This window comes from Pteropus alecto, unplaced genomic scaffold (genome assembly GCF_000325575.1).
Source record: "Pteropus alecto unplaced genomic scaffold, ASM32557v1 scaffold8, whole genome shotgun sequence".
In the NCBI taxonomy this organism is placed as follows: domain Eukaryota; kingdom Metazoa; phylum Chordata; class Mammalia; order Chiroptera; family Pteropodidae; genus Pteropus; species Pteropus alecto.
In genome coordinates, this window is record NW_006494609.1 from 17,630,172 (window position 1) to 17,652,645 (window position 22,474).

The 22,474-nt window shown below is 38.5% G+C and overlaps 1 protein-coding gene across 2 annotated transcripts in view; it reads right to left on the reverse strand.

Moving 5' to 3' along the window:
• The window catches only part of DICER1 (dicer 1, ribonuclease III), a 47,289-nt gene extending 33,739 nt beyond the window's left edge, over positions 1-13,550 (reverse strand). The window contains exons 1-9 of one of the 2 annotated variants that reach the window (XM_006925562.3): positions 13,475-13,550; positions 12,422-12,522; positions 8,782-8,970; positions 8,008-8,170; positions 6,910-7,040; positions 5,808-5,942; positions 5,194-5,354; positions 3,190-3,358; positions 1,497-1,969 (exon numbers count right to left, since the gene is read on the reverse strand). In XM_006925562.3, coding sequence (XP_006925624.2) covers positions 1,497-1,969; positions 3,190-3,358; positions 5,194-5,354; positions 5,808-5,942; positions 6,910-7,040; positions 8,008-8,170; positions 8,782-8,925 — 1,376 coding nt within the window. In that variant the 5' untranslated portion in view covers positions 8,926-8,970; positions 12,422-12,522; positions 13,475-13,550. The remainder of the gene's footprint in view (positions 1-1,496; positions 1,970-3,189; positions 3,359-5,193; positions 5,355-5,807; positions 5,943-6,909; positions 7,041-8,007; positions 8,171-8,781; positions 8,971-12,421; positions 12,523-13,474) is intronic. The other variant, XM_015599652.2, reaches the window with a different exon arrangement.
• Positions 13,551-22,474: the final 8,924 nt, after the last annotated feature.

Here is a 22,474-nt window from a genome sequence, read left to right on the forward strand (position 1 = left end):
CTCTCCGAGCCCTAGAAAATTTATTTAATCCTTAAACCATCCTGTGAGGAGGCAGGGAGTATGTCTAGAACCAGGGTTAGAGCATTCGACACTTCTGACCGCTGACGTGCCTTTCCCCGGCCCTGAGAAACAACCCACCGCCCACCGTGCTCTCGCGGGCCTGGCTCCTGGCGGCCTTCCCACCGCAGGGCCAGGCTCGGTGTTGCAAGGCCCAGGGGCCTTGTGACTGCAGCCAGAGCTGGAGACCAGGAGGTAAGGTATCAGGATTCGTGAATTGTCTCTGCCACTGACTAGCAATTTAACTCACAGCAAATCGCTTTTCCTCCTGAGGCCCTTTCTCTTTTTTATAAAAATAAGTGGCTTGGATTAGAGAGTCAGTGAAGTCCCTTTCCAAGCTTAAACTCCTGATTTCAGTGTAATTCACTACCTAAAGTTATTTTACTTTGTATTCATCACAAAGATCAGGCCCAATGACTATGAAAATTACCAGACTGAAAACCACCAGATGACGACCCCAGAGTCCAATTTCTCGTTACTCAAGTAAGTTTTCAAAAACCCCAAACCAGTCAGAAGCAGTTTAGAAAAAAAATCCCAAATTACCTCAGGAAACAAAGCTTAATTTCTCCTCAGAGATCACTACTTGCAGAAAAGGCTCTTAGGGATCAACTTTGGCCAATTAATGGATCTTGTAGAAAAGCAGATTGTCTGAAGTACAAAATAAGAACCCTGTTTTTGGCCCTTACAAATAATAGAGCACCTATCCACAAACCAAAAGAACTAGAAGTTAGGTGACCGTCTGACACAAATCTGAAGCGGAGCTCCCTGGCTAGGTCTGCGTTCAGGAAACACACACTTCTGCTGAAGAAGTGGGTAGGAGTGGGAATCCACAGCCTGGATTCACTGTCACCTTGGTCAACATCCTCCAAATTCTTCCCTAATATTTTTATTCTCTTCTGATTCAGAAAATTTTATTGCAACTCTAGTTGTTGTAAACTTTTTCCAACGCAAACTTGCAAACCTGAATCAACATTTGTTAAGAGAAAAGGCTAACAAAAAAATTAGCCACAATAATATCCAAGTAAAATTTATCTAAAGATTACTTTCAGGAAAAGGCCTGGTGTGGAACGCTTAAAACGATGCCTAACGCATCATCACAGATTACAAATATCTGAATTGAATCAATTAAGTGAATTTAAAACGAAGAATGCTTTAATTTTCTACACTTGCTCTCTCTTTTACAGGGATTAGAATAGTTTAGCATCCTTTAAGCAAAAAAAAGTCTGTCATGTCGAATCTAGCCTTTTGGGAAAGCCACTGTATAGAAGCACACCCTCCCCGTCAATGCATGGCACTGCGCATGAGCACTACACTGTGGTGGCGCCAAGCAAAGGACACGTACGTACTCTTCTGCTAGCCCTCAAAGCCATGACCGCACACATCACAAACAAAAGCTGCCTTGTTCTACCATGGGAAAAATGTTGATCTTGGAGATTTACCTGTTTAAGACAACTGCTGTGTATCTTCTTTCCACGAAAATAATTCCACATAAAATATTGGTAAATGGAGAAGGAAAATTTGTCTCTGGTTTCTCCTTTTCTTCAATTTCTTCATCCTCATCATCATCCTCAGAATCACTCCAAGACACATAATTATCCTGATTCCTATTATTGTACCACTCCACGCTTTCAAACTGTTGTCGCTCATATGGTTTATATTTGCGTAGGATTTCAAGCAGTTTTATTACTTTAGGAGTTACAAATTTCAGGTCAAGTGAGGCAGGTGAGAAGTGCTCTTCACATAGTGCATGTATTTTCCGTAGGAAAGTGTCTGTAAACAAAAGGAATTTCCTGTGCAGCTCCTCCTGTTCGTGCTTGATGTACTTCTGCAGTTCTCTTACCATCATTCCAGCGACTTTATCTGCACACCAGGGTCCCAGAACTACCAACACCGCACGACAGTCCGACAGTATCTACAGACAAATAACAGAGCCGAATGCTAAACAACAACCAGGTAGCATTTTCCTATGCGGTTTAACTGGGGTTTACAGCGTCTTCAGTCTGCTCCTCCAAAATAAATTTACCCAACTAATATAAACACTGGGGTTAATGCCCCAGGTTTGGAGGAGTGGCCAGTGGTTTTCTCAAGCTCACTTTTTCGTGTGTGTGTGTGTGTGTCCGAAACAAACTATCCTTTCATTTTCCCCAGCAAAAATTATCAAATAATACAAATAAAAGATACAATTATATAAAGTTAATATGACTGAATTTTAGACGTGTGGTTAGTCAGAAGTACAATGAGTCATTTACTCCCAGGTAACTATGCAAGGAATTATATGGCAGAGTCATTTTATTTTAGGTATCAAAGAGCAAGACAATTTTCCTTTAACGTTTTTATGCCCAGAGAGCCACACCTTACAACCCTAGCTCAGAGCAGAATGTGAATCCACAGAGAGGCTATAACTAAGGAATCCTCTATAGGCAAGTTATAGATAGAGCTGAACATGGACTTATTGAAAATTCAAGGGCTCAGAAAAGCCTGGGCATTGCTGCTTCAGAAAAAATCAGCAGGAGAGAAATGAAGATGCAGTTTCAGTGCTAATATTAACAGATGGTCACAAAGTCCTAGGATAATGGTTTTCAAGCTTTAATGCATCAGGATAACTGGAGGGCTCGTCAAATTTCTCGGTTGGACCCCACTCCGCTGGGTCAAGGGTGAGACACATAACCTGCATGTCAGCAGCTTCCAGGGGATGCTGGTCTGGGATCCACATGTGTGAGAACCACTACCCTAAGGATCTCTTCCCCAAGCCGGATCCCACTCAGGAATGACAGGCTCACGTCCACTTACACACAAGGAAATAGCACAATTCGGTTAGCACAAGAGTTTAAGCAGGAACTAACCGATTCTGACCAAGAAATTAAAAAATTGGACTCACTCCTTTTATTTAAATAACCATAACATGAATCCTCATCTCTTACATCAGGGAGGTCTATACTTAACAGAAATGTCTGTCAGGTAACAGTAAATTTCACCCAATCTATGTTCAATGAAAAATGTCCAAAGAGACAAGAAGGCCCTAAACTACAATGTGTAGAAAACAGCCTTGCTAGGAGCATATTTTCATTTCGATACTAAAAATAAACAGAAGCCTTTTATTATACTTCCTTTACTTACTTTGTATATGCTTACCTGTTTAGAAATTAAAGTAGAATCTCTTTCTTTTGAATGAACAGAAATGTTACAGTCACTGACAAAATTAAGTGCTTCTTCTAATTCCATCAGCAGTCTTTCATAAAGCCCACTTCTGTCCATAAACGGTCCACAGTCTACCACGATCTCACAAGGCTGAGAAGTGTATCTTAAACATCGGAAACAAAAGTTGTTGATACGCAATCAATTCACTACAGCAAATGATCCATTACGTGTCTAAACCAAAACAGAAACGGCCCACGTTCAGTCTGTCCGCCTACGTGGGATGACAGGCGGGCTCGCAACGAGCCTGAGCGGCATCCCCTCGTGCTGACGCTGTGAGTGCCCGTGAGGGCTCAAGGGATGAACGACTGAGGAGGATGACGGTCAACGCACTTGGTGAATTTTCTGATGTCATTATTATCCCAGGCTGCTTATTTTGTGTTTTAGGTTTAGACTTTCATCTTGTGCCCCTCAGGAACAATGTTGGTCAAAATACTCAAGAAACTCAATAATGATCACTTCTCTGAAGCAGAAATCAGGGATTTGTAAGTCATGGGGCAAAGTGTTATTATTTATCCATTTCCATACTATTTGAGACTTTTAGCATTTGCAAATGTCAATTGTTTTTAATGTGTTTTTAACGTATCCTCCTAAGGAAAGCTCCTCCAAACTTTGAATTAATTACATATCATTCCTTGGATCTTTCGCGCCTTTCATAAAGTATGACGAGAACAGCACATGATATTGTAAAAACACATATGATGATGAATTAAGGAAAATACAGTAAGATATACTGAAATACTATAGTTTTCATTATTCTCAACCAGGATCTATACTTAACCAGAGTCACACTGGGAGAACTAGGCAATGTCAAATTCAACAGATTACTCATCAGCTTTACTTAAATGCTCTGATACCCTGTTTCTCCTGAAGACGGCAGCACTCCAGGCCTGCCAATCTAACTCAGGTCAGATAAAAGCTGACGGATGGCCTCTTACTGCGACATTGCAGATGCTTTGGCTCAGGGAAGTCAGAAACAGCATATCCAAACGGTCACGATGTCTGTATTTCCTAGGGCATTTGGATACCTAAGTTCCACAAACCTGAAACATTAGCTTTTCCTCTCATTCTACCAAGACAACTTTTCCCAAATTCTACTAAATGACAGGCACACTACAAGGTGTTTTCCATGTGTCAATGTAACTAACCATCAAAAAAGCCCCTGAAACCACTGTCAGTGCCATTTTACAGGTTTGCGGACAGTACATGACTCACTTTAAGTCACACAGCTTATAATTAACAGAGCCAGTACTCAAACTCATGTTTGATTTAACTCCCTAACTTGAGATATCAGTTTTCTCTGTTTATGATGTTTCAAGAACCACCACTTGGTATTCTGTAGCCTTATTTAAGACTACATCTAACAAGGATATAAAGGCATTTTATTATAAATTAAATTAGTTATATTTATTTAAAAATCTAATTTATACGGGCTTCCTTCCACCAACTTAAATCAAAAAAGGTGTGTGTATGGGTATTTTAATGAAACTCAAAACAGCAACCGCCTCAAAAAGAGACAAATCTAGAAATCATAAATATCTTTCTTAGACATTCATGCCCATTTTTAAAACTACAGGGTGTTTTTAATTATATAAAAGCGTATTGTAAAATACTGAATTCTCTAAACGTTCTTTCAAACTATCATGTAGGACACATTTAGGTCAGAATAAAACACACACATTGACAGAAAAGAACACAAATTTACTGTCCAAGCTCCCAGTCCTTGTCAAAATCAGCAAATATGAAAGGCCAACGTTTATGCAATCTTCTCTCTTAAGGCAGAAACACCCCCATCTACCACTCTCTGTGGAAACAGTCAGACCCTCGCATTCACAGGCAACTGCCTTGCAAAAGAACTGTCGGTCTAGCGAATTCCCTTTAACCACCATTTAAAATTAGTTACAGCCAATCTCATTAAAGCCAAGTCATCTCAGTGCATACCTGTCTAAGACCACCAAGTCAGTTGCAGTTTCAGCGTTACTCTTGAGAATTTTCTCCAGTTTCTGAATCTTTTCTTCCAATTCCTCTGGATCACACTTCCCATTTAAAATGGAAGCAGTTAGTCCCAAAATACGAGGGCATGACGGACAATTTTCACAGAGCTAACATAACAACAAAAGATACTGACAGTAAGAAATTCGATTTGCAAGGCCCTAACGAAAGACATCACCATATTAAAACATGTCAAAAAGACTGACGAATACTAAAACTATTACTTATGAAATTATTGTAGCTTGTTTAAAAGATCTATTGATCAAAAAGGCATATTTAAATATGCTAAGGCAGGTTACGTAATTCATTTATTTATATTATGTTTAAAATTTTATTACAAGTTTAGATTTGTAATGACAGATTATTATAGTTTATTATTATAGATGTAAATAAACATTAATTTCATATTCATTCATTAAATAAGTTTTAATGTACTAATTAAAACTGGAACCAAGTTCTCCAAACTGGTAACTAAAATGATTGTTTCTGATATATAAAAACACTACTTATATACTCAGTAATTCAGCCTGTGTTATTAAGCCTGGTAAAATCTAAAAACTTACCTTCATAATTTCTCGGTAGGGGTGGTCTAGGATTGCAAGATGACACTCATCAAACACCAAAAGGTTAATGTCTGACAGTGATAAGTAACCATTTTTCAAAACATTCAAGGCGACATAGCAAGTCATAACGAGAACCTATAATAAAATCAACATCAGTATACAAACGTGCCATTTACCTGCCCGACACACTTATATGAAATGAGATTACTAAGCCACTGTATTGTAGGTGAGGACTGAGAAATCCATTAACCAAAATTAAAACAAAAATTCTAACTGTGTGGTAGCTCACAGTTTGGAACCAAGAAGTAGAACTAGAAAAACATGAAAAAGACTAAGAGAAAAAATTTTCAATAATGGAGACCGTGTATTTATGATAAATCTATTAAATTTACTTCAGGTTTCCAGGCTCCTACAGTCATATTTTGACTGATGACACGTGTCAATTTAAGCAAATCACAGAACAATTCACACTGCTTTTCTCTTTTTTCTTTTGAACTGACAAGATTTTCTGGAAGATGATGCACGCTAAATGTTCTTTTTACACCTTATCATTCTGTGAACATTTAAGTGCTTTTTCAAGGAGGACTTAACCCAGTATGTGAGACATTCTAGGAGACAACAGACTGCTCAGGGGCAGCTGGGAAGCGTCTCTTCACCACTTCACATCCGCCAACGCCAGCACACAGGGGCCCTCAACGCATGCTGGCGACGCGGAAATGTTAAGGGGGAGGAAGTCGCCCCCAAAGATCTCAACCTAGAAATGTCTCCAAGACACTTAACTCAAGAGTAAATTTTCTGAAAGGCAGTGGTCATCTATAAGTTGGAAATACGTAATAGGAATTTGTGCTTTTCAAGCGAGTAAAGCCTGCTTGATAAAGCTGTTTCTTTTCTATGAAGTGAGAGCAACACAAATTAGCAATTTATGTAGTTTTAGGATGAGACTCACAGTGAGAAAAAGTGCCTAAGGGCTAGTTTTAGGCTGCCAACGTACAGGAAAGTAGTTTTCAAGCCTAACTCAGACAACCAAGGCTACAGGTCATCTCACAAACCGAGTCAAGGACTTGTAGGGATTTACAGAGTCAAATTTCTCTACAAGTCTTACCTGGTGCTTAGCAAACTCTTGGCTCCATTTCTCTTTTGTCCAAGATGCATTTACTTCTAGGTTTGAGTATTCCCCAACCTTGAGATCTGAATGAGTTCTGACAGCTGACACTTGTTGAGCAACCTGGTTTGCTGATTACAAATATAAACTCCATGTAAATATGAGGGATCTTACCTAGTTGGCTCTTGGGACTACTAGCAATTAAGACAGTTATGGAAATCCTTACTTTTAACTATTATACCTAACCACCTATTTTTTAGATAGTCCACTTAAAATCACATTTCCAAGGTTACATCTTCCAAAATGTACGTATGAGACTCACCACCCTCATTCACTTCAGAGAACCTTATATCACCTTCCTTCTTTAGAGCTGATTTTCCCCAACCTAAGAATATAACTTCTGGGCTGGAATGGTAACTACTCCAGATCCAGCCCTCCTGTTTTCTTCAATAAAATCAGATCGTTTCAGCAAGAAACAAGACAGTCTAATGGGTACTGAAAGCACATGAGAGCATCGCATGCTGAGACGATCTAAAGAAAAGGAGAGGAGTGACATGGTTATATCCGTAACCGTGCAGCTCGGGTTCACATTTCCCGCTTTTTATTTTTAATATAAAATCCCACGCACACACCAAAAAAAACACAGTATTTTAAACATACTGAATATCTATTAAGAAGCACCTAACTTTCTTTCTACAACTAGCGTAATCATAAATTAAAGTTGCATGTCTCATAATCAAGCACGTTTTGACATATTTTGTAAAGCTAAACATCGAAAACAAAAATAACGGCAGCAACTTAGATTATGTTCCGAAAGTAATCCGTTCAAAGGGAATGCAGAATCGGAATTAAACACAATCACATTTAGGAGAAAACTGAAGTTTAACGCCTGTGAGATAAAATGGCGAACATTTAAGAGAAATCTAATAAAGAAACAAGACAAGATTCCTATTTCTATCAGAGTTTCGACAAGAACATTATTCGTCAAACTCTCTACGCTTTCGATAATGTAACCTAATGCCCAAAGAGAAAATCTGCTTAACCATAAAATCTCATCCCGTTTCCTCCACACAATCCGATAAAATAATTTTGTATTACCAGAGTTGACCAAGAACACCGTCCTTTTCCCGAGTCTGCTGACGTCGCCCCTGATCTGATAGGACAGCTCTTTAGTGAGTAGCACTGCGATAAACGTCTTCCCTGAGCCAGTGTTCAGACAGACTATGGTATTATGGTCCAGAGCTGCTTCGAGCAGTTCAACCTGGAAATACAGTAGAAAGGGCGATTACACACTTCTCAGCTGAGTACAAAAGTTAGAATTCTGTTCTGCAGGAAATTCATTTCACTCTTTTCTAAAATCTTCCAATAAATTTGCCAAAAAATTTACTTGCTACATCTTCATATGATAATCAGAGGCATTAAAAGTCCTGTTTTCATGTAGCTGTGCTGTGGACCCATATGTCGAAACGCATCTACCATTTCTTTAAGAATGTTTTTTGCACGGACAGAATACTTCTTTAGAATACACGAATGACTAAATTTCTAATACCCGTGGTTCTGCCAGTTCACAGTGTTCCAACAGATCTCAATTCCGACCCAGCTCATGAGGACAGACACATCCAAATGGGGACTAAGGAACAGTGAGGTTTCCAGAGGGGAAAAATAAGGAACTTCACAAATAAGACTATCAAACCAATTACCCAGCAGATGTTAGCAGAGAAAAGGACTATTAACAACAAAGGTATTGGAATGAGACAGTTAATCAGAGAGGAAAGCTTGAAAAGGTAAATGAGTTTTATAAGTTGTGTCAACTATATGCTAATTTATTCCATTTTAGTAAAAATGCTCCAGTATTAGTGTTCTCATTAGTACCTGATATTTTCTTGGCGTATAAATGTTATCATGAATTGCTTCTTGTTGCCATGGCAGTCCAAAGAAAGGACCCATTGGTGAGGAAGCAGGGGTCATGAGCTGCAGGCCTGCCATGCTGAGGGGTTGCAAAGCAGGGCTTTTCATTCATCCAGTGTTTCTTTCATTGCATTTTTGTTCTAGCACAGCTTACTACAAAAGGGAAAAAGAAAACCATTACACAACCATGCAGGGTTAAAAACAAAAGCAAGCACAGAAACAAGAGAAACATCAGAACATCATTCAAACTCTTTCTAGAACTGTTTTAGCTTTTTCTTGATCTAAGGGGATTGTTTTAAAAGTCAAGCACTCTATACTCTCCAACTCGGCAACCCTAGACCCAGAAACCTGTCTAAAAGAATCGGACAACTGAACAAAGATGTAAGTACAAGAATAAGAAATAATAAATGTCTTAATAAAAAGTTAGCTAAGTAAATTACAGTATGGCTATATAATAGAATACTCTGAATCCATTAAGATAATATACATCTATATTTACTGACACAGAACCATGTCCATAATATATCTTTAAAAGAAAATATGTATAGCATGGTGCCTTTCAAAATATACGTATATATAAAATGTAAACATATATATTTCAAATATTATTTGTAAAATCTATGTTATTGATAAAATGAGACAATGTGCAGAAGGCACTGAGCATTGCGCCTGCACACAGGAAAGGTTCAAATGCCTGCCATCATTTATCGAAAGACCAAAAACACAGGTCTTTTTTTTCAATTAACAACCGAGTAGAGATGATCAACTATTTAAGTATATATCTTTCAAATTATACATATCCTAGATAAATGAAAACGAAGCACGCCATTCTGTGATAGCTTTTCATGGTATCTAAACACTCTTCTGTATTTCATGTATTCTTTCCCAAAGATAAATGTCATCATGTAAAACGACAATACTGGGTCTTTCTAAAATTCCTCAACTGCAGGAAGAGGGTTAAGGTTTTAAGTCTCTATGTGAAAGCCCATGACCGACTCTCCTGACTGTGCAGAATTTACACGCCCCACAGAACGGCCTTTTCTCCCTTGTACTGCTGCGGAGTGTTCACTGTTGTTACTCTACGAAACTGAAAAGAAAGAATACTGCTCTTTGTTCCTTGACGACAAAAATCTCTGAATCTCCTGACACGTGAAATTTATAACCATGGTACAACAGAGTGACTTAAGCTGTTGCATCTAATCCAACCAGAAGTCTCAAGTGTAGTCCTCTTTTCTGCATAGACACGATACCAAATTCTGATTTCGGAGATTCATTCGGCTGACCAGAATTCACCATCCAACTAATGTACGTGCAATCTCAAGTAAGTGGTACCAGGGCAAATGGCTGCAGGAGCCCAGGACCTCAGGGAGGCAGGCACATCTGGGGACCAGACCGTACAGCCATTCTCATCACGCTTCTCAGAGGAAGATGGCGAGCAAAGTCTTCCGGAGTACATTACGAAAAACTACCAAGTCATTATTTTCCCTGGATCAAAGAGACAATCTGCTGGTTCCCCAGTGAACCGCAGCCCCAACAGCCGTTCCTTTCACCCCACACTAAGGATTCACTTTTCTCAGTTCTGCAGACCCACAGGATGCACACACACGCTCAGGTTCACTGCTAAAGCTTTTTACTCAACACAGTTGCCAGGAACTCAAAATGAAAACCTGTTTTATCCGATTTCCTGAGATCCAACAAGTCACTCTAAAGGCCCAAGGCTGAGATCCATAGGCACGTTCCAAATGGCTACCATTCACGGGATCAGGATCCCTCCGTACTTCTCCTTCCTTACCCCAGGCTGCTTCCTGTCCAGGATTATTTATCCCTAACCCTGACCCTGACCCCTCACTTTTCACCCAACCCAAATGCTAATCCAAGACCAACCGCAGATACAGCAGAAGGTAATGGGAAATCCTTCTAAATCCTGGTGGCGGATGGGGAAAAATGAGAAGAAAGCAACAGCCTAAATCCCCAAATACACTTCCCTCCACCTCCAGAGACCGGGAACAGCCAGGAAGCAGGAACACCTTCCTTCTCCCTACCACCACGTCACCACTTCTCATATAGATGACATTAGTAATATTCATAACTCCGGAAAAAAACCGTCTAACAAATGAGAAGAATGTTCTATTTTCTAAAAGAGAGGACTGCATTCTTCAAAAATATATCATAAAATACAAAGAAAAACGATGGCAATGTTCCAGATTAAAGAATACTATAAAGAGACATGACAACTAAATGCAGAAAGTCATCTCAGACTGGGTGCTATAGTACAGAACAATGCCACAAAGGACATTATGAAGACCACTGATAAAACTGTAGAAAACAGCACTGTTAAATTCACTGACGTTGGTAACTGCAGTATGGCTACAGGCTACGTAAGAGAATATCCTTGTTCTCAGGAAACATACACTAAAGTACTCAGTGGTAGAGGGCCATGATGTACACAACTTATTCTCAAATGGTTCAGAAAAAGAAACCACATGTAGTTATACAGAGAGTGTGTGCAAGCGATAAAGCAAATGGGGCGAAAATGGGTAAAGCACGAATTCTTTGTCCTGTTCTTATTCTTGCAACTTTTCTATAAGGTTGAAATTATTTCCAAACGGTTTTAAAAAGTAAATAAATACGACCAACGAGACTAGGAGTTCCTTTAGTATCGGAGCTGTATGTCTCCCACATATCTGTGTCACCCACTGAACCAAACCACACCCAGGACATGGCAAACATACAATGCAGAGTTGTAGAATGCAAACGATGCTCACGTGAGTGACATAAAAATCTTCAAACGGCCTCTGCTTTTCATAATTTATATCATATTGCATACATTCACAAAGGGATACATACACACACCAAGAACAAGATATTTCTCTTATCTGCTGCAGCTCTTAAATTTCTGGTACAATGTACCATATGTGCGGTTAAATAAATATCTGATGAACTGAATCAGAGATTCATGAATGTCCACACAATAACGTACAGAACAGAATCATAGGCCGTTCAAAAGATATTTCTATTTGGTTTGGAAATCCACACCCACCCCCCTCCGACGTGCCTTTAAAGGGGGTGCAGGAGAGAGGATCTGCAAGGAAATGAGGACAGCAATTTACCTCTCCCAATTTTATTTTCCATAAGGTCATAATGTTTAAATAAATTTTCATTCATTTAGTATACAGTGGCTAGCTAGGCCCGGTAATACACTTCCCATTTAGGGAAAGCAAATCCAAGATTTAAAAATTCAACAAGTAATCTAATAATGTGAAAACAGAAAAACCTGTAATTTTGCAAATTTTTACTCTCTCTCACATGTTGAAATAGATTTTTTCCCCTTAACTTGGCCTTAATGACAAGCACTGAATCCCTGCTGGCACGTAAACGTTCTAGCTTCACAGATGAACTGACTGTAGTTAACTGCTTTAGCGGCGCCAACAGTAACCACGTGACTGTTTTTCAATCATAGATTTTAAATTTCTGGCCAATTTACACTCATCAAATTGGTGAAGTTGTTTCATATCTTCTATATATCATTCACTTAGAAATAACTTAGTAAAAGACAGGAATAAATTATTTTCCTATTTCCACACAGGATAAATCACTGATTTACCGTTTTAATGTTTGAGATCTCTGTGTTGCTGTTGTCTGAACTGCATTTTGACATTGTGATAGCAGTTTATTGGAAAATCACAGCATGCCCAAGCTTCTGCTCTAAAAATAAATGCAAAAATAGCCAATTTTAAGATTTCTTTAAACTGAATATAAACACACTTATAAGAGTCCTACTGATATGAAGAGATTAAAAAAAAAAAAAAGACCTTTATTTTTGTATGAAATTTTAAACAAAAGACATTTGGGTTATTTTAGGATCCTTAGTGTTATTCTAAAACAAGGAACAAGAGAATGAACTACAGCAATAGCATGCCTAACTCCCAGAGATCTGGGGAAAGAAAGAGAAAAGTTCAGAAAAGACTTCAAGATAAATACAAGGAAATGAAACAAAGCAAATAAATCCTAAAGATAGTGACTATAATGAAAAAATATAAAAATAAAAGGATAAGTATGTGTTATTTCCTAAATTCACATATACAAAGAAATAACGGAGGTCACCAGAAAAGGAAACTTGGCTGACAACTCCAAATCACCTGTAATAAGTCAATACGTGTATAAAATGTATGAACAATTCCAATTTGTCAAAATGAAATTAAAAAACAAAAACTCAAAGAACAGTTAAAGCCACACCATAAATTCTTATAGAATTCATTTACGAATAAAAGAATTCAGGAACACAGTTCGACAATGTTACTATTATGGGAAATTTTTAATTCAGGGGTGGTTCTAGAAGAGATTATAAATCAGAAACTAAGGAAGCATAAAAAGTAATGAGCTGAAAAGCTTAATTTAATCAACAAACGTTTGATTTCTGTTAGATGTGACATCAGTTTCATTTACGCTCATTGACTTACTGCAATGCCTGGACTAGCACAAGCTCGGGAAGGGCAGACTGACAGTGGTCTCTCTTCACTTATCTAAGTCCAATCTAGTTGTTTAAAGGACATTTCTGTGGAGGTTAAACTTTCTCACTGCATACACAAATCTGTTTTGTCAGTAAGTTAAAGCAAAACGGGGAACCTTAACGCTATTTAAGTATGTCCATATTTACCTCAAAATGCTGATTCTAAGTTCTTTCAGTTCCCAAGTCTGTATTAATTCATACCCTAGGTAACCTAAAAGCAACAGAGAGAATATTTTAGAACATATAACTCATTTTTAAAAACCAACTTTAAGAAATTTCCTACTTAACAAAATTTTCATATTTACTTATCGGAATAAGGTCTCTGATAAAATAATTTATTTTGGGGAAGTCAAGAAAGCAGGATGTGTTTGAAAGAGTTGCCCTTTGAAATTTGCATTTATTATGTTCTAATACAATTGAAAAAAATTTAAATTGTTAGTACAATCAAATAGACATAAGGGAGAATTCTTGGCAGTAAATCACATTTCCCCTCAGTAAAATCTGGCTTTAAAAATACGTGAACATTATGTTAAGTCAGCATCATGCTTTACATGAGTGTATAAGTATCTCCCTATCTCCCAGTCTGTCAGTTTGTGTTTTCTAAGGCTACCCCAGTTTTCCATTCTATATTGCCACCTAGTAAGATGCAAATTCAATACACGAACATCATACTTTACATATTTTCTAATTCATATTCGCCTCTTTTCTAGAAGCACCATAACCAAAATAAGCTGATAATCCTTTAAAATTCATTTCAACTCCACTCAAAATTATTGCTCTTATCTAAATTATTTCCCTAAGATAATTCTGTATAGATACATTAGAAAGTTAATATGCCAAGTACAATGACAACTCATTTTACGTTCACGATACAAAGCCAACAGGTCACATTTGCTAGTTTAAATTGATGACCATGACTTAAAATTCCAAATGTGCAAACTCCTGTTTCATAGGCCCTTTTAAGATAACTCTGAACAAGACACACTACATACCAGACACTATGTCAAGTGTTAGTATAAACCAACAGACTTAATCCGCATTAGCATCTCGGCCAGCCTTTCACACAAAGGTTTGTGTAACGACAGACTTAGCTTAACTCTTCTGAAGTCCAAAGGCATCTAGAGCTTCCTGGTGCACGTTTTCAAAACTGGTAACAGAAAACTTCCAACTCATTCATTTTATCGTAATGTATCTCAAATTCTGACACTATTTCTACAAATACTACTGTCCTGATTCCATTTCTACTCGTGTGAAACCACAACCACCGTAAAGTCCCATAGTGAATTAAAAAAAAGAAAAAAACATGAACTGTGTGACATTAAAACGGGGCCAAAGTACTTCTGTGAGCTAACATATAAAACTAAAAAATGTCTGAAGAGCTTTTAGCTCATCGTAATTGACAAGAAAAAGAATTGAGATGTTCTAAACTAAAATGACGGTGGCTAAAGAGCGAAAGACACAGGAAGAAAAGTTAGCGTGCTAATAGCTGTGAGCCGGCTGACAAAAGACAGCTCGCACTCCTCAGTGGATGCTGGAATTTCGGATTAATTTCCACTTGGCTACTTCCCCGATTATTCTAAAGAGAGAAAACAGCCAGGCTCCTTTGAACCCCAGGAGCCTCCGCTTCTTACTTACTCATGAACTTCCCTGACTGGCCCGCAACCCGCAACCCGCCCTCGGAAGCAAACACTTCCCTCCGGGCTCTGCTCTCCCAGGAGCAGCCGGTTCACCTTCTCTCACCCGCTCCGCCTACGGCTAATGCAAACGCCTTCAGAGCGGCTGCATCTTTCTCCCCCAAGCGATGTGTGCAAATCCCTGTAAAACCCCAGGACCACGCTGTCCTGGACAAAGACACACTGTCCTTTCGGCCTGGCCCTGCCGCTGGTGCCTTAAACTCCATGCCGCAAGACCCGTCTTCTTTTTTGCTAGCAATGGCCTAACAAACCCTTTCTTTTAAAAAGACTTTCAGCCATGGAAGTTAAAATTTTTTGTTTAACATAAACGTATGCTATGGCATCCAAGGCATTACTTAAACTCCGCCTGAGCCTAAATAGCTAAAGGCACCCTTGGCTCTGAATATAAAGTAACAAGCTTTATTTGGTTTATATGGTTGTTGGTATAAGGGTAAGTTAAAAATAAAAGGCTCAACTCTGCCAGCTGAAAATAAATGGAAGAGCCTCCTTCCCCACTCCTTACAGAATTCCTTCTCAGCCCTTTTCGGATGGATGTGCATCTTTTTAAAAGCTACAGAAACCTCCTGCATCTCCCTTCTCAGGAATATTTCCCTAAGGACCCGAGCGCCATCTCTGAAATGTAATGAGAAAGATTATGTCCAATTTGCATGTTTCCTAGGAAGAGATGGGCCTACTTTGTCACTAGATTCCAAATTGCAAAACCTATCTCTAATCATAAAGGTATAAGAAAATTAGCAATTTTATCTGGAAAACAGGGATGTAATGGGTTGTAACCACTTAGCTACAGAAAGATGTCTTCCTGTCTTTGCGGACTCTTCAGTGGCTAGCCTGTGATGCACAGCACGTGTGGGTTCAATGTTTTCTCAATGGTAAAACTGTTTTCTTTCCTTCTACCTTTGTGGAGAGTTTCTGGGTTGGGAGATTTTGTTTGTAATTATATTTCCTCAACATTGGCTTAAAAAACAGTCCAATTCTCAAGTACTAGTCATGCCAAATAACGAAATTCCTTTTTTTGGAACTTAAATACTAGAGAAACCCTAAACTATGCTGCCCAACTATACTGGGGAAAGGAGTTCTAAAATGAAGACGGAGCTAAGTGGGCGAACACTTAGCTACATTAACAAGAAATCTGCACATCGAAAGGATCCAAGTTCCTTTTCTAAATTGAAGTTAAAGGAGAAAGTCTCAACTGTTTCCAGGTAACTTCCTCAGTCAAGCTGAGGCTCGCACCTCTTAACACCTCCCACACAGTCACCCCGCTCACAGAGGCCCTCTGCTGCAGGAGGGGCACCGACCAAGGCCACTGGGGATGTGGAAAGCCAAGTCTTGTTTTTTAAATGGAAGTACCTCTCATTTAAAATCATCTGAATGCCAAAAGAGTCCAGGGTTTATCAGATTTACTACCTCTCTCTAAGGTGGTTTCCTTGCCAGTAAAACAGAACACCTGACGATGATGACGATTAAATACAATCACGTATACATGCCAGGCCTAGTGAAGAAAAGGCGCTTCTGCAACACAGAAAATGCTCGATAATGGTAGTTTTTAAAAAATAACTTTACCAACTCTATCTAGACCCATGTTTTCAAACAATTCTTAAGGCTGTAAGGAATTCCTTAAAGAAAGCCTGAAATGTTTTATTACCCTAAAATTCAGTAAGGAAAATGTATTCATATAAATTTAAAGTACACAAGATTTTATAAAGTATTTTAACCACTTAAACATGAAAACCCACAAACTCCAAACTGCCCAGTAACTACACATTTACAGTAGGATAAAAACCGTAAATTACAAAACATGGTACATAATGTGTAATATAACTAAATACTTTGTGTCCACTAGTTCTCTTTAAAAGCGAAAATCAAAAAATATTATATGCTATTTGGTTCCACAGACATCAGTGTAAACATTAATTCACTTAACTGTTTCTTAGGCACTGAAACAGTCCACAGATGGGCAATAAATCATCATCATCACCAAATGGACAAATTTTGAAAATTTAAAATTTAAAAAAAGATAAGAAATACCCAAAATTTCTACAGTATATAAAATAAACACTTCAGAGGTTTATCAACTCCTTCTTGGTGAATATAGATTATGAAAAGACTAAGGTCAAACCAAATACTGAGAGACCAGAGAAATGGGATAATAACTTCAAATTTAAATACTGGTATCTTTAGATAGTTAAATGTACAGTACAAGACAAACAGTTCCATTTTTTACTTGTCATACGTCATTATTATTTAGAAATCCCTGCATCTGAATCTAGCATACAACACACAAAAAAAACCACTTCGAACAGAAATGTTCCCTTCAACACTACCATTTACAATAGCGAAAGATGCCCCTCTTACACCCCCCTCTCCCCCACCCCCCCCCGCAAAATCTAAATGTCTAACAACGAATGAGGAAACGGTTGGTAAACCATAGTTCATTTTACATGATGCAATTCAAATGAGCCATTAAAAATGATGAGTTTATAACGAACAAAAATGCTTATGTTACGGCATTCAATGAAAACAGAACATTTTTATTGACAATAAGATGATTATGTCTGCAAGTTAAACACTAAAAAAAATGAGGGAGTGGAGGAATAGGAAGGGAGAGAAAATACACTCAAAAAGTGAGAATGGGGTTACTAGCACAAGTAATTTCTTTTTCCTTAAAACTTTTTTGCATTTTAAAATTCCCTACAATTTGAACACTTTATTTTTAGAACTGGAAGACAAATTTTCAAACTGAAAATTGTCTAAAAACAATAGTAGAGATATAATTCTGTTTTAGGTACTGAAGGAAAAAAAAACTTCTCCCTTCTTAAGCCATTAAATGTGGTAAATTTTACCCTAGTTTCTGTAACTTAAACCACAAATTCACTAGTTTCTTTTCCTGCACTGCTCTATGAACCAAGTGAATTTCTGGGTTTCTCTAAATCTGAAACATAAACATATTATGTTTACATTTCAATGTAATTATGCCTAAAATTAGATTTATCCAAAACTGAAGTTGAATGCAGGTCAAATACCATTTTAACAAATTCCACCCATCAAAATCTCCATAGAAAAATTATCTCTAGGCTGCCAGCCAATGGCCCACTTACTTGGAATATTTCTTAAAAAGACAACGTTCCAACTCATCAAATTGGACAGAGACCCACCCCTCCCCTTCAAGTTACCTATGACATTTACCCCTGCAGTTTCGTTTCAAGAAAGGTAAATACCTTAAAATGCCACTAGCTTTCAAGGTGAGTTTTAAAGTTAATGTTTGATTCCAAGTTTCTGTCCGTGACTCCAAAACACTGTTCAACAAGCACTAGAATTTTACTCAATTCATGACTACCTTCTATCTTTTACATCAAGGAAGACCACCCATGAGGAAAGGGAAGACACATTTTCTACGTCAAATGATTTTAATACAATATAACCTGGACATTTCATACTAAAGAGAGGTCAGTCCTGAGACAAAATGAGCCTAAGAGACTGCTGAGTGTGATGGAAGTTTAATCAATGTTGACTCAGGAAAGCAAACCTATTAGAATTTCCAAGCTGTGTGCGCTATGAGCAACGACTCATGTTACCTGCTCTCCCTGGAATGCCATGACAAATGTGTCCCAACCTTCTGCCCCCTGCCCCACCACCCCCAAGCTTCCCCTAAAAACCTCTATCACTTGACTCTGCTCTGTCCAGCATCCATGGGCTATCTATACCATCCAAATCAGGGCTTAATTATATCTTCTGTCTCCTATTAGATGTTATTGCTATTGCTACCCTCTCCCAGCCCAAAAGTGTAAGATCTTTGAAATGAAAGATAATCTCACACTTGACTTACACTAAATTCAAGGAAAGCTGGAAATATCCATAAATAATTTTCATTAGTTAATTCTATGTTGAAAATAAACCTTATTTATCTAAACTTAAGTTAACATGTATCTTTTTATAGGTCAAAGAAAAAATTCAATTTAGATATTTCCTACCTTTTAAAGACTTTAAACAATCCAAATGATTTTAACAAGTTTAATGCCCCATCCTTGCCCCCTGCTCCCTACAAAGACCAACTGGAACTTTAAGCAAACATCACCAATCGGCAAGGTCGACAGGAGGAGCTAGGGCTTACAGAAGCTCTGCACTCCACATAATCACGAGAGAGATCACCTACCGAAGAACTCTGGTTATAATAAAGCTCTATGGTGCTAACTTCCCTTTCTTTTTTCCTCCTCTTCCCTTCTGTAAATACCCTTCCATCTTGGCACGAAGGCCAGAGGGTGCATGTGGCCTGCCATGGCTCCATGCTCTGGGTTGCAATCCTTTCTTTTTCCCAAATAAATGCTCTTTGGTGATAAAACACCGATATCATTTTTTAGTCGACAACACTGACCCTGAAAATGTTTCGGCAACTTAAAACTAATGTTTCAAGTACAACTGGGCAAACCTAAAGGCTCAAATAATACTTCTCATTAATTTTTATTTTAGAAAGGGAATTTTACTAGGTTTAAAATCCAGATAAAATGCTATTCAATGTCAACTAATAAATGTAGAAGGAATGACCAAAACATCACCATTTTTAACCATCGCATTAGTAAAACTGAGGCAAGAATCATTTACAGATGCTAAGTCTCAAAGTATCTCTGCAAAGATTATCTACTAATTCAAACAAAAAGTGAAATTTTTCATTGGAAAAACCTAATAAATATCACTTTAACTTACTCTAAGTGACAAAGTTTTAACATCACCAATATTGGGACAAACTGACATGTACCTCCTAATACGATGAAGTGAGATATGATACCATTTATGTAGTTTTCCTGCCAAAAGTATAAAACCTGAATCTAATCACGAGTAAACTTGAAAACCAAACCTGAGATTTATTTACAAAACAACTAGCTCATGCTCTTCAAAAATGTCAGTATCATTAAAGATAAAAGCTGAGAAACCATCAGATTAAGAGAGAAAGAGACATGACAACTAAACATATTGCTTGCTCCTGGATTGACTCCTGTATTAAGGAAGGAAACTGGCTAAAAAGGACATCATTGGAATGAAGGAGGATCAGAATACACCACCTCAAAATATGCCACTTGGCATAAAGATAATTTTTGAGCTGAAGGCAAACGGGAAGCAGCGAACAGGTGGAATTCTCTGCCCTCCCGCTTTCTGCCTAAAGGCAGGCCACAAATTTCCCTTTGTGAAGGTGTCCCTTCGCCCCACTCCAGTTCGGGAAGAGGAGATGACGCCTATCACTAGAGACCCTATCTGACTTGACTCTGCACACACAAACCTGACCGAAAGAACCCTTTCTTACCATCCATTAGTTTCCCGCACAGGTTTACCACCCAGAAGCCCAAACTCTTTTCCTTTGTCTTACCACTTCTCCACGATTTATCACCCTTTAATAAAACGGTATATGAGCTCTCAGGCCCAACCACTTCTTTGGGTTTTCGCTTCTTCCAGTGACTCACTCCTCTCGTTAACCTGTCCTTCATCTGTTTCATTCAGTCCCCAGCCACTGAACTAGAACACAGAAGAAGAGTTTTTCCCCTCCCCCGTAGGAACTCAGGTAAAATTGAAATATCATTATCAATGTTAAATTCCCTGACAGTAATAACTATAATGTAGTTATGTACGAGAATGTTTCTGTTCTTAGAAACATTTGGTAGTGAAGAGTATGATGCCTGCAACTTATTTAAAAATTTTTCAGAAAAAAAAAAAAAAAACAATGACATGCAGAAAGAAAGAGAACGCAAATATGGCAAATGTTAACTATTGGTAAATGCAGGGAATTCTATTCATAAGCTTGAAATATTGTGAAACAAAGTTAGAAACAAAACACTACTAAATACCGATATATATGTTTGGCTATCAGTAGAATACAGAAAATTGGAACTTACCCAATTTTACTTAAGAGTAGTATAAAAAGTAATATTGAAGTTGGCTTCCCCATTTAAAAACCTTTGTTTTACTTCCTGCCCCTTATTCATTCATTCGACAAATATTTAGTGAGAAAGGCATCCCTAATGCAAATCTGTACTTTGGAGAAAGTAAGAACTGGACTAGAGGTCAGTTTTGTAGACTGAGTTAGTCAGGGAGGGGACAGTACAGGGCACAGTGGGGCAAAGAGACAGCCCGTGTAAAAGTAACAGACACCATGCAGGTCAAGCTGAGGGAAGTACCAGCGGCCCGGAGCACTGGTCCACGGAATGGTCAAACAACGAAACTGGTGAGAAGCTGGAGCTACGCAGATCATAAAGGACCTTATGTATAGCTCTACAGGGATCTGAACCTCGAACTGCTGGCTTCATGCTCACCGAGTTAACCTCAGGCCCAAACAACTCACTCCACAGGCCAGCCCAGGACAAGAACATCTGAACACAACAAAGAAGAAACTTCAGGCTTTACTTTTCCCTTTAGAGAACATTTCTTTTCCTGGTTACAAACACTGCCTCTACTCATCCTGGCTTGCCTGGACCTGTCCCCGTTAGTGCACTGAAAGTCCCTGTCACAGGAACCACCCACACATGTCCTCCGACTCGGGATGAGCCAGGATGGTTGGGGACCCCATCTCTAGCTCCAGTTCTCTAACCTTGCCTGCCTACTTCCCATTTCTACTTGGGAGAGCCACGCTTAGCTGCCGAGGGAATTTGTGGTTGTTCTAAAAATTAAACTAATCTAAAAAGATGAAGATTTGCTACTGCTAAATATAAATTTTTAAAAAAAATGTTAAACCCTCCATTACAGGAATTCTGGAAATATTTCAAAAAAGCAGCAGCATCAGAATAAATGCAGCCTTCTAGGGTAACAACCCTTATCTTGGTCAACTGTGTTACAATTAAAGCCAACATACATATATTACAGAGACAGAAAAGGAGGCGGGCGCAAAGTCCGAGTGGTGACTGAATCCATTTGTAAGACCTGGGGCTAATGGCCTCACCTTCCAGTGTCAACCTCATTTCTATAATGGAACCTACAAAGCTGTCCACCTGAGGCTCCTCTTGCTCCCCTACATAAACCACAACACATACATGTAACTCATTAGCCAAGTCAAATATGCAAATCATAAAAAACAGGTAAGATGTCTGCTGTAGAAAAAAGAACTGCATGTCTTGGAGGGAGGAGGTTAGACACGGCAGGAGTCTTACAAAAGAACATTCTCTGAGAGCCTCAGCTTGAAGGTCAACTGAGACCACGCTACTTTGCTACCAAATTTGGGGACTACAAAGAATGAGAAGAGGAGCAAGAACCAAAACTACAACTGCAGAACATTTCTACCCCTCTTAAAAAAAAAAAGAAAGAATCCATACTGGACTGAAGGACAAAACTGGCAGCCACCGTATCCTGCAAGCTAGCATGTTTTTAACATCCTATACTGCCTGAACATGAGCAAAGCCACTAGGACACTCAATACGTACTTTAGAATTTTCCACATCTGCTTACGCCTTATCACAGAGATTAAAGTCTGGCACCC